Source organism: Cucumis sativus, chromosome 4, assembly GCF_000004075.3.
Source record: "Cucumis sativus cultivar 9930 chromosome 4, Cucumber_9930_V3, whole genome shotgun sequence".
NCBI classification, from domain to species: Eukaryota; Viridiplantae; Streptophyta; class Magnoliopsida; order Cucurbitales; family Cucurbitaceae; genus Cucumis; species Cucumis sativus.
Window position 1 is genome coordinate 3,221,921 of NC_026658.2, and position 15,777 is coordinate 3,237,697.

The 15,777-nt window shown below is 29.3% G+C and overlaps 2 protein-coding genes across 2 annotated transcripts; both read right to left on the bottom strand.

Annotated features, from left to right (window-relative positions):
- Window positions 1-2,364: 2,364 nt before the first annotated feature.
- LOC116403329 (transcription termination factor MTERF5, chloroplastic-like) lies at window positions 2,365-3,323 on the bottom strand. The gene is made up of 2 exons (XM_031884110.1): window positions 3,125-3,323; window positions 2,365-3,074 (listed from the first exon to the last, which is right to left on the bottom strand). Exons 1-2 carry the CDS (start codon window positions 3,321-3,323, stop codon window positions 2,365-2,367), a joined length of 909 nt encoding a protein of 302 aa, XP_031739970.1.
- Window positions 3,324-4,929: 1,606 nt separating this feature from the next.
- On the bottom strand, window positions 4,930-9,220 carry LOC101208905 (somatic embryogenesis receptor kinase 2). The gene is given in 12 exon segments (XM_031884923.1): window positions 4,930-5,370; window positions 5,372-5,392; window positions 5,492-5,886; window positions 6,093-6,434; window positions 6,508-6,639; window positions 6,901-7,022; window positions 7,108-7,179; window positions 7,292-7,363; window positions 7,571-7,714; window positions 7,838-7,909; window positions 8,005-8,137; window positions 8,768-9,220. Coding segments are annotated over 12 exon segments (1,890 nt in total). The 5' UTR covers window positions 8,859-9,220; the 3' UTR covers window positions 4,930-5,076.
- Between the last annotated feature and the right edge of the window lie 6,557 nt (window positions 9,221-15,777).

Sequence of the window (15,777 nt, forward strand, 5' to 3'; positions counted from 1 at the left end):
CACAAATTAATATATCAGAGAAAGGAGGGAAATTTAGAATTTTATTCCTTCACAAAAAAATAATTTTGGTCTCATAGTTGTTGATAGCTATGAACAAGGTCGAATTTATTAAGGGATTGGAGGTACGTGTCCTCTCACGTTATCGGTTTTTGTATTTTAATATTAATTTTGAAGTGTTAGATTATAATATATATTAAATTTAGCTTCGTTTTGCCTACGAAATAGTTTTTCTTTCAAATATCAATAATTTTTTTCCTCACATATCAAATTTATTCATAAATTATTACAAAATAGATTTTTATTCAAAACATCGATCAAATTCTTTTCTCAAATATCAATCATTTTATTTTCCTAAATATCAAATTTCTTTCTAAATTTTAATGATTTCGTGAGAGGAAGATATCAAATTTCTTATTAAATTTTAACCATTTTCGAACGAAGATAATTTGATTTCCAAAAGAAGATAATTTGATTGCCAAAAGTAAGATAATTTGATTTACTAAAAAGAAGATAATTTGATTTTCCTAAATATCAAATCTCTTTCTAAATTTTAATGATTTCCTAAAATGAAGATATCAAATTTCTTATTAAATTTTAACAATTTTCCAAACGAAGATAATTTGATTTACAAAAGGAAGATATTGATTTCCTAAAAAGAAGATAATTTGATTTCACCAAAAGAAGATAATTTTTAAAAAGAAAAAAAAAAAAACTCATATATAACCCTAACTTATTTCTTAGATCTCATTTGTTATCTAACAAAAAAAATTAAAAGAATGTAATAAAATCGGTGATCCAAACTTCCACTCTTTCAATAATATTAAAAATGTATTATTCTTTCTTTTTTCTTTTTTTATGCAAATTTTAAATTTACATATTTACATTAAAAAAAATCATGTGAAAATTGTCGGTCTTTATTTATTGCTATAAATGTAGTGAGTGTTATTAGAGCATAAGTGAAACGTCAAGATATTTTTTAACATTTTTAATGTGTTTATTATATAGTGTCTGGTGTCTCCTATGTAAAATTTTCGGATCTGCCATCGACTATAAAAATTGTTTTTCTTTCTAGCGATAACAGTGTAAGGTTGTAAGATTCCTATCTCAACCACTTTAAACAGAAAATTAAAATTCCACAAACATTAATATTAAAGTTAATTATAAGTATAGCCTTTCAATTTTGAGTTTATTTTATTTATCTTTTCCTTATTTAAAAATAAATGTTTGGTGCAATAGATTCTTTACGTTTTTAATACTGACCTATTAGTAAGATATTTATCTTTTATCAACCAGAATAGGTAAATCAAAATTCTCTTTTTTATATTTATTCAGTACAATAAAAATTGAGACATGAATTAAATTACGTTCGTCCATTCTAATTGTCATTTATATTCTCACAGAGTGTCATTTACTTTTCTATTGCTTTTCTTTAGTACAATAAAGATTGAGACGTGAAAAAAATTAAGTTCGTCGATCCTAATTGTCATTTATATTCTCACAAAGTCTCATTTACTTTTCTATTTCTATATGTTTGTAAAAGTTAAATATTGATCACCATCTATTTAGCCTTCTTTCTCAACTTTATGCAAAATATATAGAACAAAATTATTATTGATGTTTGAAATAGAAAGATATATTTTTAAATTATATGGTAAAAGTTAATACAACAAAAGTTTCTTCTCTTTTATATTTACGTATTCTATCACTTCGAAATCACAATTGACATAGTCGTAATAAAATTGCATTGATAAATCAATCACAGTGAATTACAATCACAGTTGAATTGTTATTTATCCCTCCTTAGAATTATAAATTTGTTGTATTTATTATTACCATTTGATCCTAACAGTGATAGTAAGTAATTGTGGATCTCGTGCAATTTTTAAAGATTGGGTCGATCACCTTTCAATCCAATCAAATTAGGTAGAATCCATCAATCAATGGTACAATCCACATGGCACATGTCAAAAGTAAAGAATAACTAAACACATTCAAATCAATTTAGGTTTTTAGATCAAAGGAATCTTAGTTTAGTTTTATTCTTTTACTTTTAAGAGTGTCATTCTGATCCATACAATTTCCTTAACTTAAACTATTTAGGATCTTTACTGTTATTTTTTACATTATTTTTAGGAAGAATTGTCATGCAAAATAGTTGTGTTTTGTAATGTGAAGCTTTAATCCAAGTACATTCACCATAGTAGCACATACAATGTGGGATAGAGAGAGACCATCCTAACATGAAAAGGGGGAATCAAGAGCTCACTATGATCAAAGCACCTTCCAACCCCGACCACTTGTTCTCAAGGTATTGACCAAATGTTAGATCAAATTAGCTCTAGTTCTTGCCCCATCTTCATGTTGCTATCTCCTCGAATTACCTCTAAAGGCCTCAAACAAATCATTCATATTGTCAGGAAACCTACGAACGAATTTATCTAAGAAATCCTCATCAGGCATCCACAATGAATCGATCAACTTCGGGAGCTTCTTCGTTAGCCTCTTCGACTTCAGAACCTCTAGAACTCTATAACGAGGGAGCACCCTTCCATGCATTGCGTGCATCAAACAAAAAGGATTACGAACAATATCTGATTTGCTAACTTTTGCCTCATTCATGAAGAATTCTAGACCAACCTCAAGTTTACCAACGGAAGTCCTCATCAAAACAGGAGCCGAATTAAACATTCTCATACATTCTTTCTCAGTTATTCCAAAACTACAAATCAGCTTCACTTTCTTCTTATAAGTTGCATTACTTATACTACTGATAGAATGAAGTCCATGAATAAACATTGTACCGTTGGGAGAAAACCCAGCCTTTACAGCCATTGAAACAAAATCTTTAAGTCGAGATTCATGCATAATAAAAAGTGCAGGTTGTCGCTTCAATAACGTAGAGAGTTGATAGTCAACAATCCCACAACTTCGTAAGTAATTGATATTTACAGACAACACTTTATACGGGGATCTCGTAAGTACATCAGAACATCGCCGCAAAACTTTCGGGAGATCGTCATTACACGTACCCTTGGGCAAAACATTCTTAAGAATCTCAACATTGGCATCAATGTCTTTTCCAAACTAGAAGAAAAAAATTTAGATTGCCTGGAAATGAACTTACTCAAATCTGAGCCAACAAAGCCAAGATTCTGTAAGAACTCGATCTTTGGCTTCAGTGTTTTCTCAATGCTGGAAAACGCGATTTGGGGTGTGATTCGAACGGCTGATTTAATTTGGGTGTCGGATAATCCGAGGTCCGAAAGATATTTGTAAACGGAACGAGGCTTTTCAGTTGATTGAATGCCTCTACGGGTTGCCATAATGGAGACGGCTCTGGCGGGGAGAGTTGGAAGGTATCGATGAGGTATTGGAGGACGATTCCATAGGAATGAGAGGGTGGTTGGGAGTGGGAAGAAGAAGAAGAAGAAGAAGAAGAAGAAGAGAAGAAAGAAAACAAGAATGGATGAATTAGTCGGAGGAAGAAAGGAGGATTAAGGGGAGAGGGAACACAAACAGAGAATGATGGATACATAGCGTACATTTAATTTAAGAGCTGAAAAGCATAGAAATTTTAGGGTTTAAGGAGGCGGCGTTTCTCAAAAGCTTCTCCCGTTTTTCTTCTCTCCGTCGCTTCCATCCCTCATCTTCTCCGATTCAACTTTTCTAAAAGTTTAAATTACAAATTTAGCCCCATTTCGTCTTTTTTTTTTCTTTTAAAAAAAAATTAAGCTTGTTTGAAAAAATCATAATAATATACTATTTCACAAAAAACAAAAGTTAAGCTTCTCTAAATTTCTTTAAATTTCGAGAGCTAAAAATTAGTTTTCTAAACAATAGTTGACGAAAAACATTTAAATTCTATTTTGGTCCATGTAAATTTCTTTAAAAAAAAAATTCTATATACAAAATCATGACGAGGATGACATTTTAGTTCATTTCTCAACTCATACATACAAATTTATTCTCATACAAATTGTTTAGTCGTGATGTATCTTGTGATTCATTGATATGCCTTTTTGTTCTCTTCTTCACAATTCTTTCTTCTCCTTTTCTTTTTTTGGTTTCATGATTCATGGTAGGAATATTGATATGTAATTTTATAGAGTTTATTTTATTAATGTGTTATATTTGTTTTATTTTCTAATTTATTTTACCTTGTTAGAGATTTTAGCACGTTAATATGTCGGTTTTATTTATTTTTATTCTACTTAATGTTCTTCTAATTTGCTTCAAGATTTCAATTTGAAAAACAATGTGAGAGAGACAAGAGAGGATGTGAGAGATTTAAATTTTGAGAAAAAAACAATTTTAATTTTTTAATTTGAGTTTATTTGATTGTTAGTGTTTGATTACGTTTAGAGAAGTTACTTGATCGCTCAACTCATCCAAATATAGAAGTGTCACTCTAACATTTTGTTAAGATAACGTAGTTCTAACGAAAAGATCAAAATAAGTTTTTGTTAAAAAATCTGCACACCAAAATTTACATTTTTAAAACTTAGAGATGAAGATACAAATTTTAAAAACCTTTTAGGATTTTAAAATTAAAAAAATTATAAATCATTATGACAAGTTAGAGAGAAAATAAGGTTAGTTTGAAAAGAAAAATGGTTATTACATAGCCAAACTTCATTTTTTTTCTTCTTAAAATTTAGTCATTATCTTGTAATCATAGTTTTGTAACTTATCCTACATTGAAAAGAAAATTAAATTATAAATTTGATAAGTTAGAATTTATCTTTTATTAGGGTGAAATTTCAAAACTCATTACTTTTAACGTAAGCTTCTAAAATTTGAAAATGTCTACTAAGTTTTTTGGTTTTAAGTTTGTGTCTATAGTTTGATACAAATGATCATTTTATTTTAATGCTTAAAAACTTTCAAGACTTGGTGAATAACTGAAATGAAGTGAAGAAGAAAGAAGAATTATGAAAATGAAGCTATGTATACGTAATATATTGCTCTAACAAGGTGTTCATATACACAGGTTTTGTGAAGCAAAAAGTGAGCACTCTAAATAAAAGAAGAAAAAAAGAAGGAATGATGACATTTTGTTTCTATCAAACTGTTTAGTTATCTAGGACCAGATAATTCAAAAGCACGAACGTTTTCAGTCGAATCAACCATCCATTCTGAAGTTTGAGAAGATGTCAATTCTGTTTCATGGTAAACTACCTCCACTCGCTGCCATTCCTCCCATCGCTCAGCCAACCCATCTCCTTCCAGCATTCTCACCACATCAGACATTTTGGGTCGTTCCATAGGCGAGCTCTGTGTGCAGAGAAGTGCTACTTGGATTATTTGCTCAACTTCAATCTCATCATAGTTCTCCTTCAAATCAGGATCAACCAACATCTCCAACTTTTTTCTCTTTCAGAAGCCCTTTCACCTGAAAAGTTTGTAATCAAAACGAGAGTGGTTAGAGAAAAAACTGTTGAGAGCTGCTAAGTTAGTAGACTTTGCAAAAAGAAAAATCCTGAGTTTATACCCAATCAAGCAGCATGACATCTTCATCGTTTGCCAGTCGAGCAAGATCGAAAGCCCTTTGTCCGGTTATTAGCTCCAAAAGCATAATGCCATAACCAAAGACATCAGTCTTTTCAGATGATTTCCCAGTTGAGAGATACTCTGGAGCTATATGCCCAATTGTACCTCTTACTGCTGTTGTAACATGAGTATCCTTGTAATCCATTAACTTTGCAAGACCAAAATCACCCACAACAGCCTCGAATTCCTCATCTAGTAGAATATTTGCAGCCTTCACATCACGATGGATGATTTTTGGATCACATCCATCATGTAAATAAGAAAGACCTCTCGCAGAGCCTAATGCAACTTTCTTTCTAGTTGGCCAGTCGAGAGGAGCTTCAGACTGTGGACGTTCTATGAAAAATATGCTAGCTACATTATGAGTTTGTAATAAAAGTGGCTTTGCCAATTAACAAAGATGTGGATAAGATAGTTTTGATTTCATATCAAAACTAAATAAAATACATAATGTAACAAGATTGAAGATACACTAGAAAAGTTATAGAAAAAACTTGAGCTTGAAACTTCTAACATTTTCAAGGAAAAACAAGAAATTGTACCTCTTAAACATGATGCAACACTTCCGTTGGCCATATAAGGATAAACAAGGAGGCGTTCACTCGATGTTGTACAAAATCCATGTAGTCGCAGAAGATTTCGGTGCACTGCCATGCTAATCATCTCTACTTCTGTTTGGAATTGTAACTCCCCACCTGGCGTACGCTCTTCTTTGAGCCTTTTTACTGCTACTAACGAGCCATCAGCCAAACGTCCCCTATAGACTTTACCGAATCCACCTCGACCAAGAATATTTTTGTTGCAGAAGTTATCTGTTGCAACTTGTAAGTCTCTCAGAGAAAACCGCTTCAGCTGCCCCAAGTTGATCTCTGAGTCCTCTTCCGCTGCATAAACAAAGCCATGGTGACTTGCAAGCTAAAAAAAGGTAAAAGTGAATCTTTTGCAACAGAGACAAACCAGGGACATCGAAGAATATTTCTCGTGATTTCCTCCGATGCCAATAGACAAATATGATAGCCGGTGTAGCAAAAAGTAAAGCAGCACCTGCAGCAACTCCTCCAACAATTGCTCCATTGGGATTGTTTAATTCTGGAGAGAAACCAAACATATTTTAAGCTTTCTCAAAGTCAAAGATAAGTTAATGCTACAATGGAGAAGTTCATAGAAACTCATTTCTTAAATGTGAATTAACCTCACTTGTTAGGTTCAACAAACACAATGTATATTTAAACCCAAGTGAAGTTACTTATGTCAATGATATGCACCAAATTGTGAGATGAAGTATTCCATTAAAACAATTTGTTGTGGTAGAGTACTAGAACAATTGCCTATTTCAATAATCTTTCTAACCAGATAATACCATGGGAAGAAACTGTTGATTGTGGAACAAATGGCGGCGGTGGAGAAAAGGGAGGATCCCAGGGCAAGGTTTCCCAGTTACCAGACCACATAGATCCAAGTTATTTGCAAAACTACAAACAGTACGATAGCAGTTAGTATCTGATCAGCTAACATCGATCCAGAAGAAACTTCATGTGTAATTTATAAGCAAAATACCTTATGGGAGTAAATAGTGAAAATGAGCCATTATTTGGAACTTTTCCAGATAGAAGGTTGTTCGATAGATCCCTGCGAATGATGTTTAAACTACGTTATAGCCACTCTATTTCAACTCATATTCTCACTTTCACTTCCAACAAAATTGAACCTTAGAGCAAGAAAAGATAGTGTAAATGCTTACAAGACTTGTAGGGTGGAAATATTTATCAAGGAAATCGGTATCAAGCCAGATAGTTTGTTGTCATTCAGCCGACTATCCATTCAAAGATATACCAAGAGAAAACACCCATAAGTTACATAAAGGGAAGAATGTGTATGGTTCAAAGATAATGCATAAACACACAATGAATGAGTCAAGCCTCTAGGGAAGCATGTTCTCATTCAATGAAAGTAAAAGCACAAAAGATGTCAAGTAACATATCACAAAGAAGAGAAAAGAAAGGATGTATAATATTCATACAGGAAACGCAATTGTGTGAGCTTGCCAAACGTGTCTGGAATCGGGCCAGTTAAACCGTTCAAGTAAAGGTCTAGGCTCACCAAATTTTCTAGGTTCCCGAGATCATCTGGAATCTCTCCACTTATGTTGTTACCATAAAGCTCCCTGTAATCAATTAAAATCATTTAACTTAGAGAAGAACAATACATGCAGGTAAAAGTCACCATTACAACTGCTTATGCTATAGGAATTGAAGTCCAAACAAGTTTACAGCAAACAATGACTTACAAGTATTGAAGACTTTTAAGTTGACCAAGCTGTGGTACTAATTTGCCAGACAATCCAGCATTTCCAAGGTCACTGCAAAGAGTGCCGAAAGTTGTAAAATTTTGTATGACATTGACCAAAGTTTACATAGCCCGAGAACAAATGAACGAACAAATGATGTCCCTTACACTCTTATAATGTTATTTTCATTATTGCAAGTGACGTGAAACCAAGTGCAGGGATTGACCAGTGTAGGGTCCCAACTCTGCAGAACATTGTTTGGATCTTCCAAATTCAATCGAAATATATGCAGAACAGTAGCTGTTTAGAATAGAAAGAACACATTGTCAAATTCAACAGAAGCTGAATAAGAGAAAAGAGATCACATCCACAACTTTTTAGAATTCTATAATACAATAATGAGACAGAATATCACCGAATTTAACAATAAAATTCAAGCATACAAAATGAAAAATGACAGTTGTATTTGGGAAGTTAGAACACAAGGCTCAATCACTGCATTTCTAAAAATATCAAAATGTTACCTTAAAGTATGCTTCTCGTCTCAACCTATTTTACACTATGGCAACCCATTAAGCTCTCAAAACCACCACTTAAATGAAAAATATATAAGAGATAACAGCCTTAGGCAGAGAAGTAAATTGGCCCAAAAGAATTCTGTTCCAAAACGTTTTTGTTTACAGTCTGAAGCATTGGGACAATTTATGGGCATCTCAACTAATCTCATAGGACAACCCACTTCACCCTGCAATATTTATACGTCAACGAAACGCCATAGATAATAAATCCCCATTATCAAACTCATATGATTTATTTACCGTTAGGCCAACCCATGGTCTCAGTTCCAAAACATTGATGATCTTTGACACACCCTTTTCATCTACACAAGTACAACAAGCAACATCAGTAGGAAAAGGAAATGGGAATCACCTTCTACAGTTGCAGAGACATTGGTACAACAAAATTGTCCAACAAAGATGAACCAAAGCAAAACCAAAGCCCCATTTAGCCGTTTCATCATATCTCCTCCCTCCAAAACGTGAGGCGATTTCACGAAACTTCACGACGCCGAGCCGCCACACCCACATTACAAAAAGAGTACCAAATCTGACCCAGTCCCCGGCAATGGAAAGAACCCGTTAAGAGAAGATGAAAGAGAAACAGAGATGAAGCATCAGACCGTCATTGAAGAAGAAGAAGAAGAAGAAGAAGAAGAAAGAAGGTGGAGTTTTGAGGTTTTGTGATTGAGATGGGAGTGAACTTAGAAGAACCCAGAAAGGAAATGGGTTGGTATTGTTTGTTTTTCCATTCTTTTTCATATGGTTTTCGGTTCTCTGTGAATTGCTTTTTTGAGAAGTTCAAAGTGAAAGAGTGAGAAGTGGAAAAGGGAATTGCTTTCAGCAGGTGTGGGTTTTGATTTTGGTTGGTGGGACCCACGTGGCCAATCCGAGTAGGCCAAAGCAAAACATAACCAAAACTTTTTGTTTCTTAGTCAACGGTGAGAGAACGCCAAGTGGAGCCCACTTTGCCACCTAGGATTCTATTAAGAACTTCTAAAATTTCAATAAAAATTTATTACTTAATAAAAAAAACAAACACAAACAATTCTCAAAATATAATAGCAATTTAACACTTTTTCTTCAACATGTGAAGTCAAATTATAGTAACTTCATTTGGGCTATGTGTCTCCATTCTCAATATTTTACCATTTCGTGGTCCAAAAAATAGTATTATAAAAGAAAAAACAATCATTATCAAAGGGCATAATAGCATCTTTATTCATGGATTTTTACAAAATCATAAAGTAATTTGAACTTTTTTTCTTTCTCTTTTTTGTTAAGGAAAAAAAAACAATCAATAAAGTGAAAGAAGGACTTTTAGGGGTTGGTAGGACCCAAAGAGTGAAATAAAGCAAAATAAAAACAATAAGCATGCGCTAAAATATTTGACCAATCTCCTTCTAATTTCTTATTATCATGCTATTCAATTTTCCTCCCAATATCAACAATTTTATTAACATTCTCACATTTATAATCATCCTAATAAGTATACCACAGAGATTAATCCTAGGATGAATTAAATTGTTCAAACTTGTATAAAAAAAGTTAGAATGTATTTCTATAAAAGAAAGTGTCCAATAATTATTTACTAGTTAGTAGTTAATTTTAATTTTTTTTAAATTCTTTTTGTTTTTATAATTCTTTTTATTAATATCATCAACATTGATATTAATTGCTACAATAGTTTCTACTTGTTTCATTTTGAAAACAAGGGCTCTATATTTGAACACTATTCAATTTTAGTTGTTTGTATTTTTAGTTGAATTTTAATATTAGATATGCATAAATAAATAATATCGATAGCTAATGGAGAAAAGAATAAATAATAAATTCCTCCTAATAGCACTAGTAGAAATATCGATTTAAAATGTTTGTTTTAATTTATATTTTTACAAAAACTATAAAAATATTAAGTAAATTTAAATTAGTAATTAAGTTTGAAATATGGATTAATCTCTGTATCTATCTAACTTTATCTTTTTTAATATTTTTCAATTCAAAGTAGAGAAATTAAAATTGTATTTGGTTTGTTTATGAAAAGAAAAAAGAAATAGAAATTTTGAAAGATAGTGATGATGAAATTCCAATCATGACGACCTCCTTAATTGGGACCCATAGCTTGTAATAATGGGACAATTTCTAGTGCTTTGGCTCCACTTTCTTCATATCTTCACGCCTAACCTCTCATCTAATCACTCCTTTTCATTATTATCATGTTTTCTTCTCTCTTTTCCTCTTCAAAATTTAGTGGATACCTATATATCTATACTTATAGTCTAGCATATATATATATATATGCATGAGATCTCTTTTTCTTTGCTGGAGAATGGAGATTTTACATTCATTTTACAAACCTTTTCAAAAATTGATAAACCATTTACACTTCATATAACAAATTATTTACACGTTAAAGTAAAAAGTAACATAAATAGGTGTGGTTACTTTGAAAAAAGGAGTGAGAAAATATTTGAGAATTTGGAGGAAAGTGTATTGAAACATAAGACGAAGTGGTAAAACAATTTATTTATATAATTTTGCAAAGTTTGATGGTGTTTTTATTCTTCGGTATTATGCAGATCATGGTAACAAGTATAATAATCAAGTCTTGGTTAGTAACTCGATGTTATATGAGTTGAAAGTATATAAAGTCTATCAGCATATAGATAAATTATTCTTTCGTTTTTGGGATTTTTTGACATTGCTTTTCTAGTTCTCTAGCATTATTAGGCAAAATATTATGTCTTGAATTCGGGTCCAAAAGTTCTGTCGAGTGAAGAAATGTGAAATTATTGAATTGACATTTGTTCTTCAAACTAAAAGTGAGTTAAAAGATTAAAATGAGCATACTTGAGACAACCTAAAACATGTGTTAACGATATAAGAAGTTCATAAATTACATACATGAAATAAATAATTCTCAAATAAAAACACTAAATTTTAAAATGAAAATTTCTCAAAGTAAAAAGACTCTTTCAACAAAAATTTGAATTTGAAAGTTCCCTTTATAAGTTTAATTTTTAAAAATAAAAAGCTAAAAGATCAAATAGTATTGATTATAAAACAAAGCTGAAATTGTGAATGGAAATAAATCACTTTATTTATTAACTTTTCCAAACTTAATTTTTGAATTATTAAATTAGTCTTTTATTTTAATTAGATAATTAACACATGCCCGTTTTTTATTCTCGTAAAGAAACGACATCAAGTATAGAATAATTATGTTAAAACCGAAAATATAAGACTTCTACATCTATCTATAGTATATATAAGAGTCAAAATGTGGAGAAACTTTTTTCTCTTCATTATATTATTGAGCTTAGTTCTATGTCCAAATCACTTTTTAGTTTTATGGTAAATTCATTTTTAATTTTGTTTTTTTAATATAAATAATTATAAAAGACTCGCCCTCCTCCACTGCTTTTTGAATTAATTATATTTAAGTTTAGTAGATTTAAAGTATGCACGATATGAAAAGTTGGAATGCAAATGATTTTTCATTTATCAACTACATTTTGAATTAATTATAGACGGAGGATATGAAAAGTTGGAATGCAAATGGTTTTTCATTTACATCTTAGAAATTAATTAAAAATTAAATATCTTATTAATTCTAATTAACAATGCAAATTTAAAGCCCAAAAATTGAAAAAAATTTGTAACCTTTTTTTCTACTATATATATATATATAAGACTTTTTTTATTTTTTTTTCTACCAACATTTTTGTGTATCTTCAAAACTTCTATATTTGGAAGTCTACTTATTTAAAAAATGTCAACATTTGAAACATATTATTTGATTAGAGAGTTGGAGTCTTTCAACAAATGAAAGAACATTTATATTTAAAAACAAAATTGCAATAAAAATGAATAAATGAAAATTCTTTTAGTGAATGGGTACATTTGGAAAAATATATATATATTCTCATCTATACCTTTATATAGATTAATTTTTAATTAATATTATCGACTTTTATTTAGGTTAGCACCTCTTAATCAAAAAGGGACATGACCTAATGATGATATAGTGGATTGATTAAGTAGACTTTTATTTTTATAAAAAAGACGTAGACATGTTTGTTATAGTTTTTTTAAAAAATAAATAAATTTATTAAAATTAAATTAAATTACTACTATTTTTTAAGTGGAGATTTTTAAAAATAGAAGAATTAACCAACTATATATTTACAGCCCACGAAATTTTAATCTAACCTCAAAATAAATAACTAAAATTTTACTTCAAGCTTTAAAGTATCTAGGTAAAAACTTATCATTTTCTTCTATTCACGTGAACTTTTCTTTTTAAAATTTTTCTAAACTTAATTATTTAAAATTACAAAAAAAATATTTTCTTAATGTTTTCACTTGTGATCAGTGGAAACTCATATCATCTTGATCAAATTACCGTTGTGAGCATCAAATTCCAACTCTTTTTATTATGAGTAATTTATTTATGAATTGGTTAGGAGGTTTAGTGTATTTCTTTTTTTAAAATATTGTTTTCTAATTTAAATAAAAATATTAAGAAATAACAAAATTGACAAAATATTTACAGGTTGTTATAATTTTTTATCATTTTTAGTACTATTCTGTACAAATTATCTTCTGCAAAACCATATTGTAGAAATCTTTTAGAATTGCACCATGCAATTACCATTAAAATTTTGTAGTTAAACTATAAGGTAAGCAAATGATTAGGTTTTATTGATTTGCAGGGATGCGTTGCTAAACATTAAAGTGATCAAGAAAGAATCATCCCTACAAAGAAAAAAAAAAACTATGAGAAATTGATATGAAATAGATTCAGTTTTTAAAAATAAAAATTCATAAAAAAAATCTTAAATTTGAATAATTTAGGAATTTTTAATAACAGATAAATCGAAAAAACTTAAATAGAGGAAGAGTTGAATCAATTTTTCTCTAGTTGGCAAATAGATTCAATATTTTGCTATTTTTAAGTTACTCTAAACTATTTAATTAAATATTAATCACAAAATACTTATTTCTAAACTTCTTCACCCAATTCATAAAAAGAACATTTTTAAAAATAGTAAAATAAATTAAAATATTTACGAACTATAGCAAAATTTTGGATTCTATTACTAAAAGTCTTCTATCACTATAGCATGTCAATGACTATCAGATAAAATTTTGTATGGATTCTAAATATTTTATAAAATCTATTATTTTTAAAAATTCTTCTTAAAACAACTCAAATAAATAAATATAGTAAAATTTGATTATCAGTATTTAAATATGTAACCCATGTATGCAATATTTTAGTATATTTATAAATATTTTTAAAATTGGCATTATTTAAAATAAATATGAGTTACCATCACTACCCAAATAAGCCGGCAATTTATTTATGTATTTAAAATATATACGTGTGTATATACATTATTGTACGGCCATTGATTTGATGACTAATTATCCGACGAATATTATTTTATATATTCTCATATTTTCTTGTAAAAATAGCTTTCACAATTTTATAAATTATATAATGAGAGACTATTTTGGATATTTGTATATCTAATTTCAACTTGCATGAAAAACATTAAATTAAAAAACAAAACAAAATGGAAATAGAGAAAGGCCTGCAATTTTCTCCTCTTTATTCCAATGGGCATAAGAAATTATAATAAATGTATAAAATTTGTTGCATTTTTACCAATAAATTAATTTCTTTTATATATATATATATATAATCAGTTTCCTTTTTTCTTTCAATTAATATTTTCAGCAATGGAAATTGCATAGTGGAACATAAATTTCAGTTCTTTGCCAAATGTACGATTTTTTAAATTTTCTATTCTTACTTTAAAACTTGCCATAGATATATAATAATAGTTTTGAAATTCATTGTTGAAATTAAATACGCCTAGATTTTAGTATGAATTCTCTCTAAATATATATATATATATAATCTTAAATATAGAGTGGTCATAACTATTACAAATTGTGATTTCAATTTTAAATTTCAAAGAGTTGTTTGAATGATGTGATTCCAAATTTTCGATGTTCAATTGGGATACTATCTATATACACGCACGAAGAGAAATAACAATTTAATTTAGTCGTTAAACTTGACAATTTAATCTTTACACGGTTTGAATTGATACAACTTCATTTTTGTAATTGTGTGTATTTCTTTTATTTTAATTTGTTGAGTAATTATGCTTGCTAGTATTAAATTTTTTATTATATACTTTATTTAGGTAATACTTTATCATTAAACAATGTGTGTGTCAAACTTAGATGATATAATTATTAGTTATAATACTAATTAATCACATTATTGACTTTTAAATTTTTCCATCCTTTGTCAACCCTGACTTTTGTAATTTTAATTTAGAATTATATGAGTTTACAAGAAAGAAAGAAAAAAAAAAAGGAGGAAATCAGTACATCAATCTGTACATTAAAGTATAATTATAATAAATCAAGGAGACAGGGAGGAAGAGACAAATTCAAAGGTTGTTTAATTTGGGTATTAATTACTTAAATGATTAAATTAGTACAATAGATATGCTTAAATATTGCCATCTGTCACAACCCTATTCAATACCAAAATTCACTAAAGATATTTTTTTTTAATAAAATGTTCAAATGAATCGGATGATTTAGTTTTGTTTTTGATTTGAGTATTTTTCTACTTTTGTTGAGACGGTAAAGATCTTATGTTGAATAGAAGTATTTAAAATCAATAACTTGAATTACATAAATGGATGAATTTGTAACTCTTCTATGTTTTTGTTTTTAAAACTAATTAATTTGATATCTTCCTTCAAAACCTGTAATAAATACCATAGATATTTAATGGTTCCAGTTTGGAGACGTATCAAGGCCTTCGAACTAGTTAGTTTGGCTACCTCGAAAGATTCAAATGGGTTGTTAAACCCATGTATACCCCTAAAATCTACTATTACGAGAGAGAAAATAGGAAAATCCTCCATCTTCGATAACGTGTTGAAGTTTTAAATTTTTGTTTGTATTGTAACTAAATAAAACTACTCAAGATTAAAAATGTGAAGTTGAGCTTTAAAGCAACTAAGTATATAAGAATCTAGAGAAGAGAATAAACAAGTACAAAAGTTTCAAATGATGTTTATCAAACTTATAATTTGTATGCTTCATTCATAAGGCAAAACTTTTTAAAGTTGACATGGCTTTTATTTCTTAAAAGTATATATGTTACTAATTATTTTTAAGAAATTCTATTGATTTACTTATTTAAATGTCCTATATTTACAATAATTAAATATATATATATATATAATAATGAGCTTGAATTACTTGTCAACGTGATTATTATAATCTCTATTTATCACCTATCAAAGTTTTTTATATGTTTAAAATTTAGTAGTACGTTTTAGATTT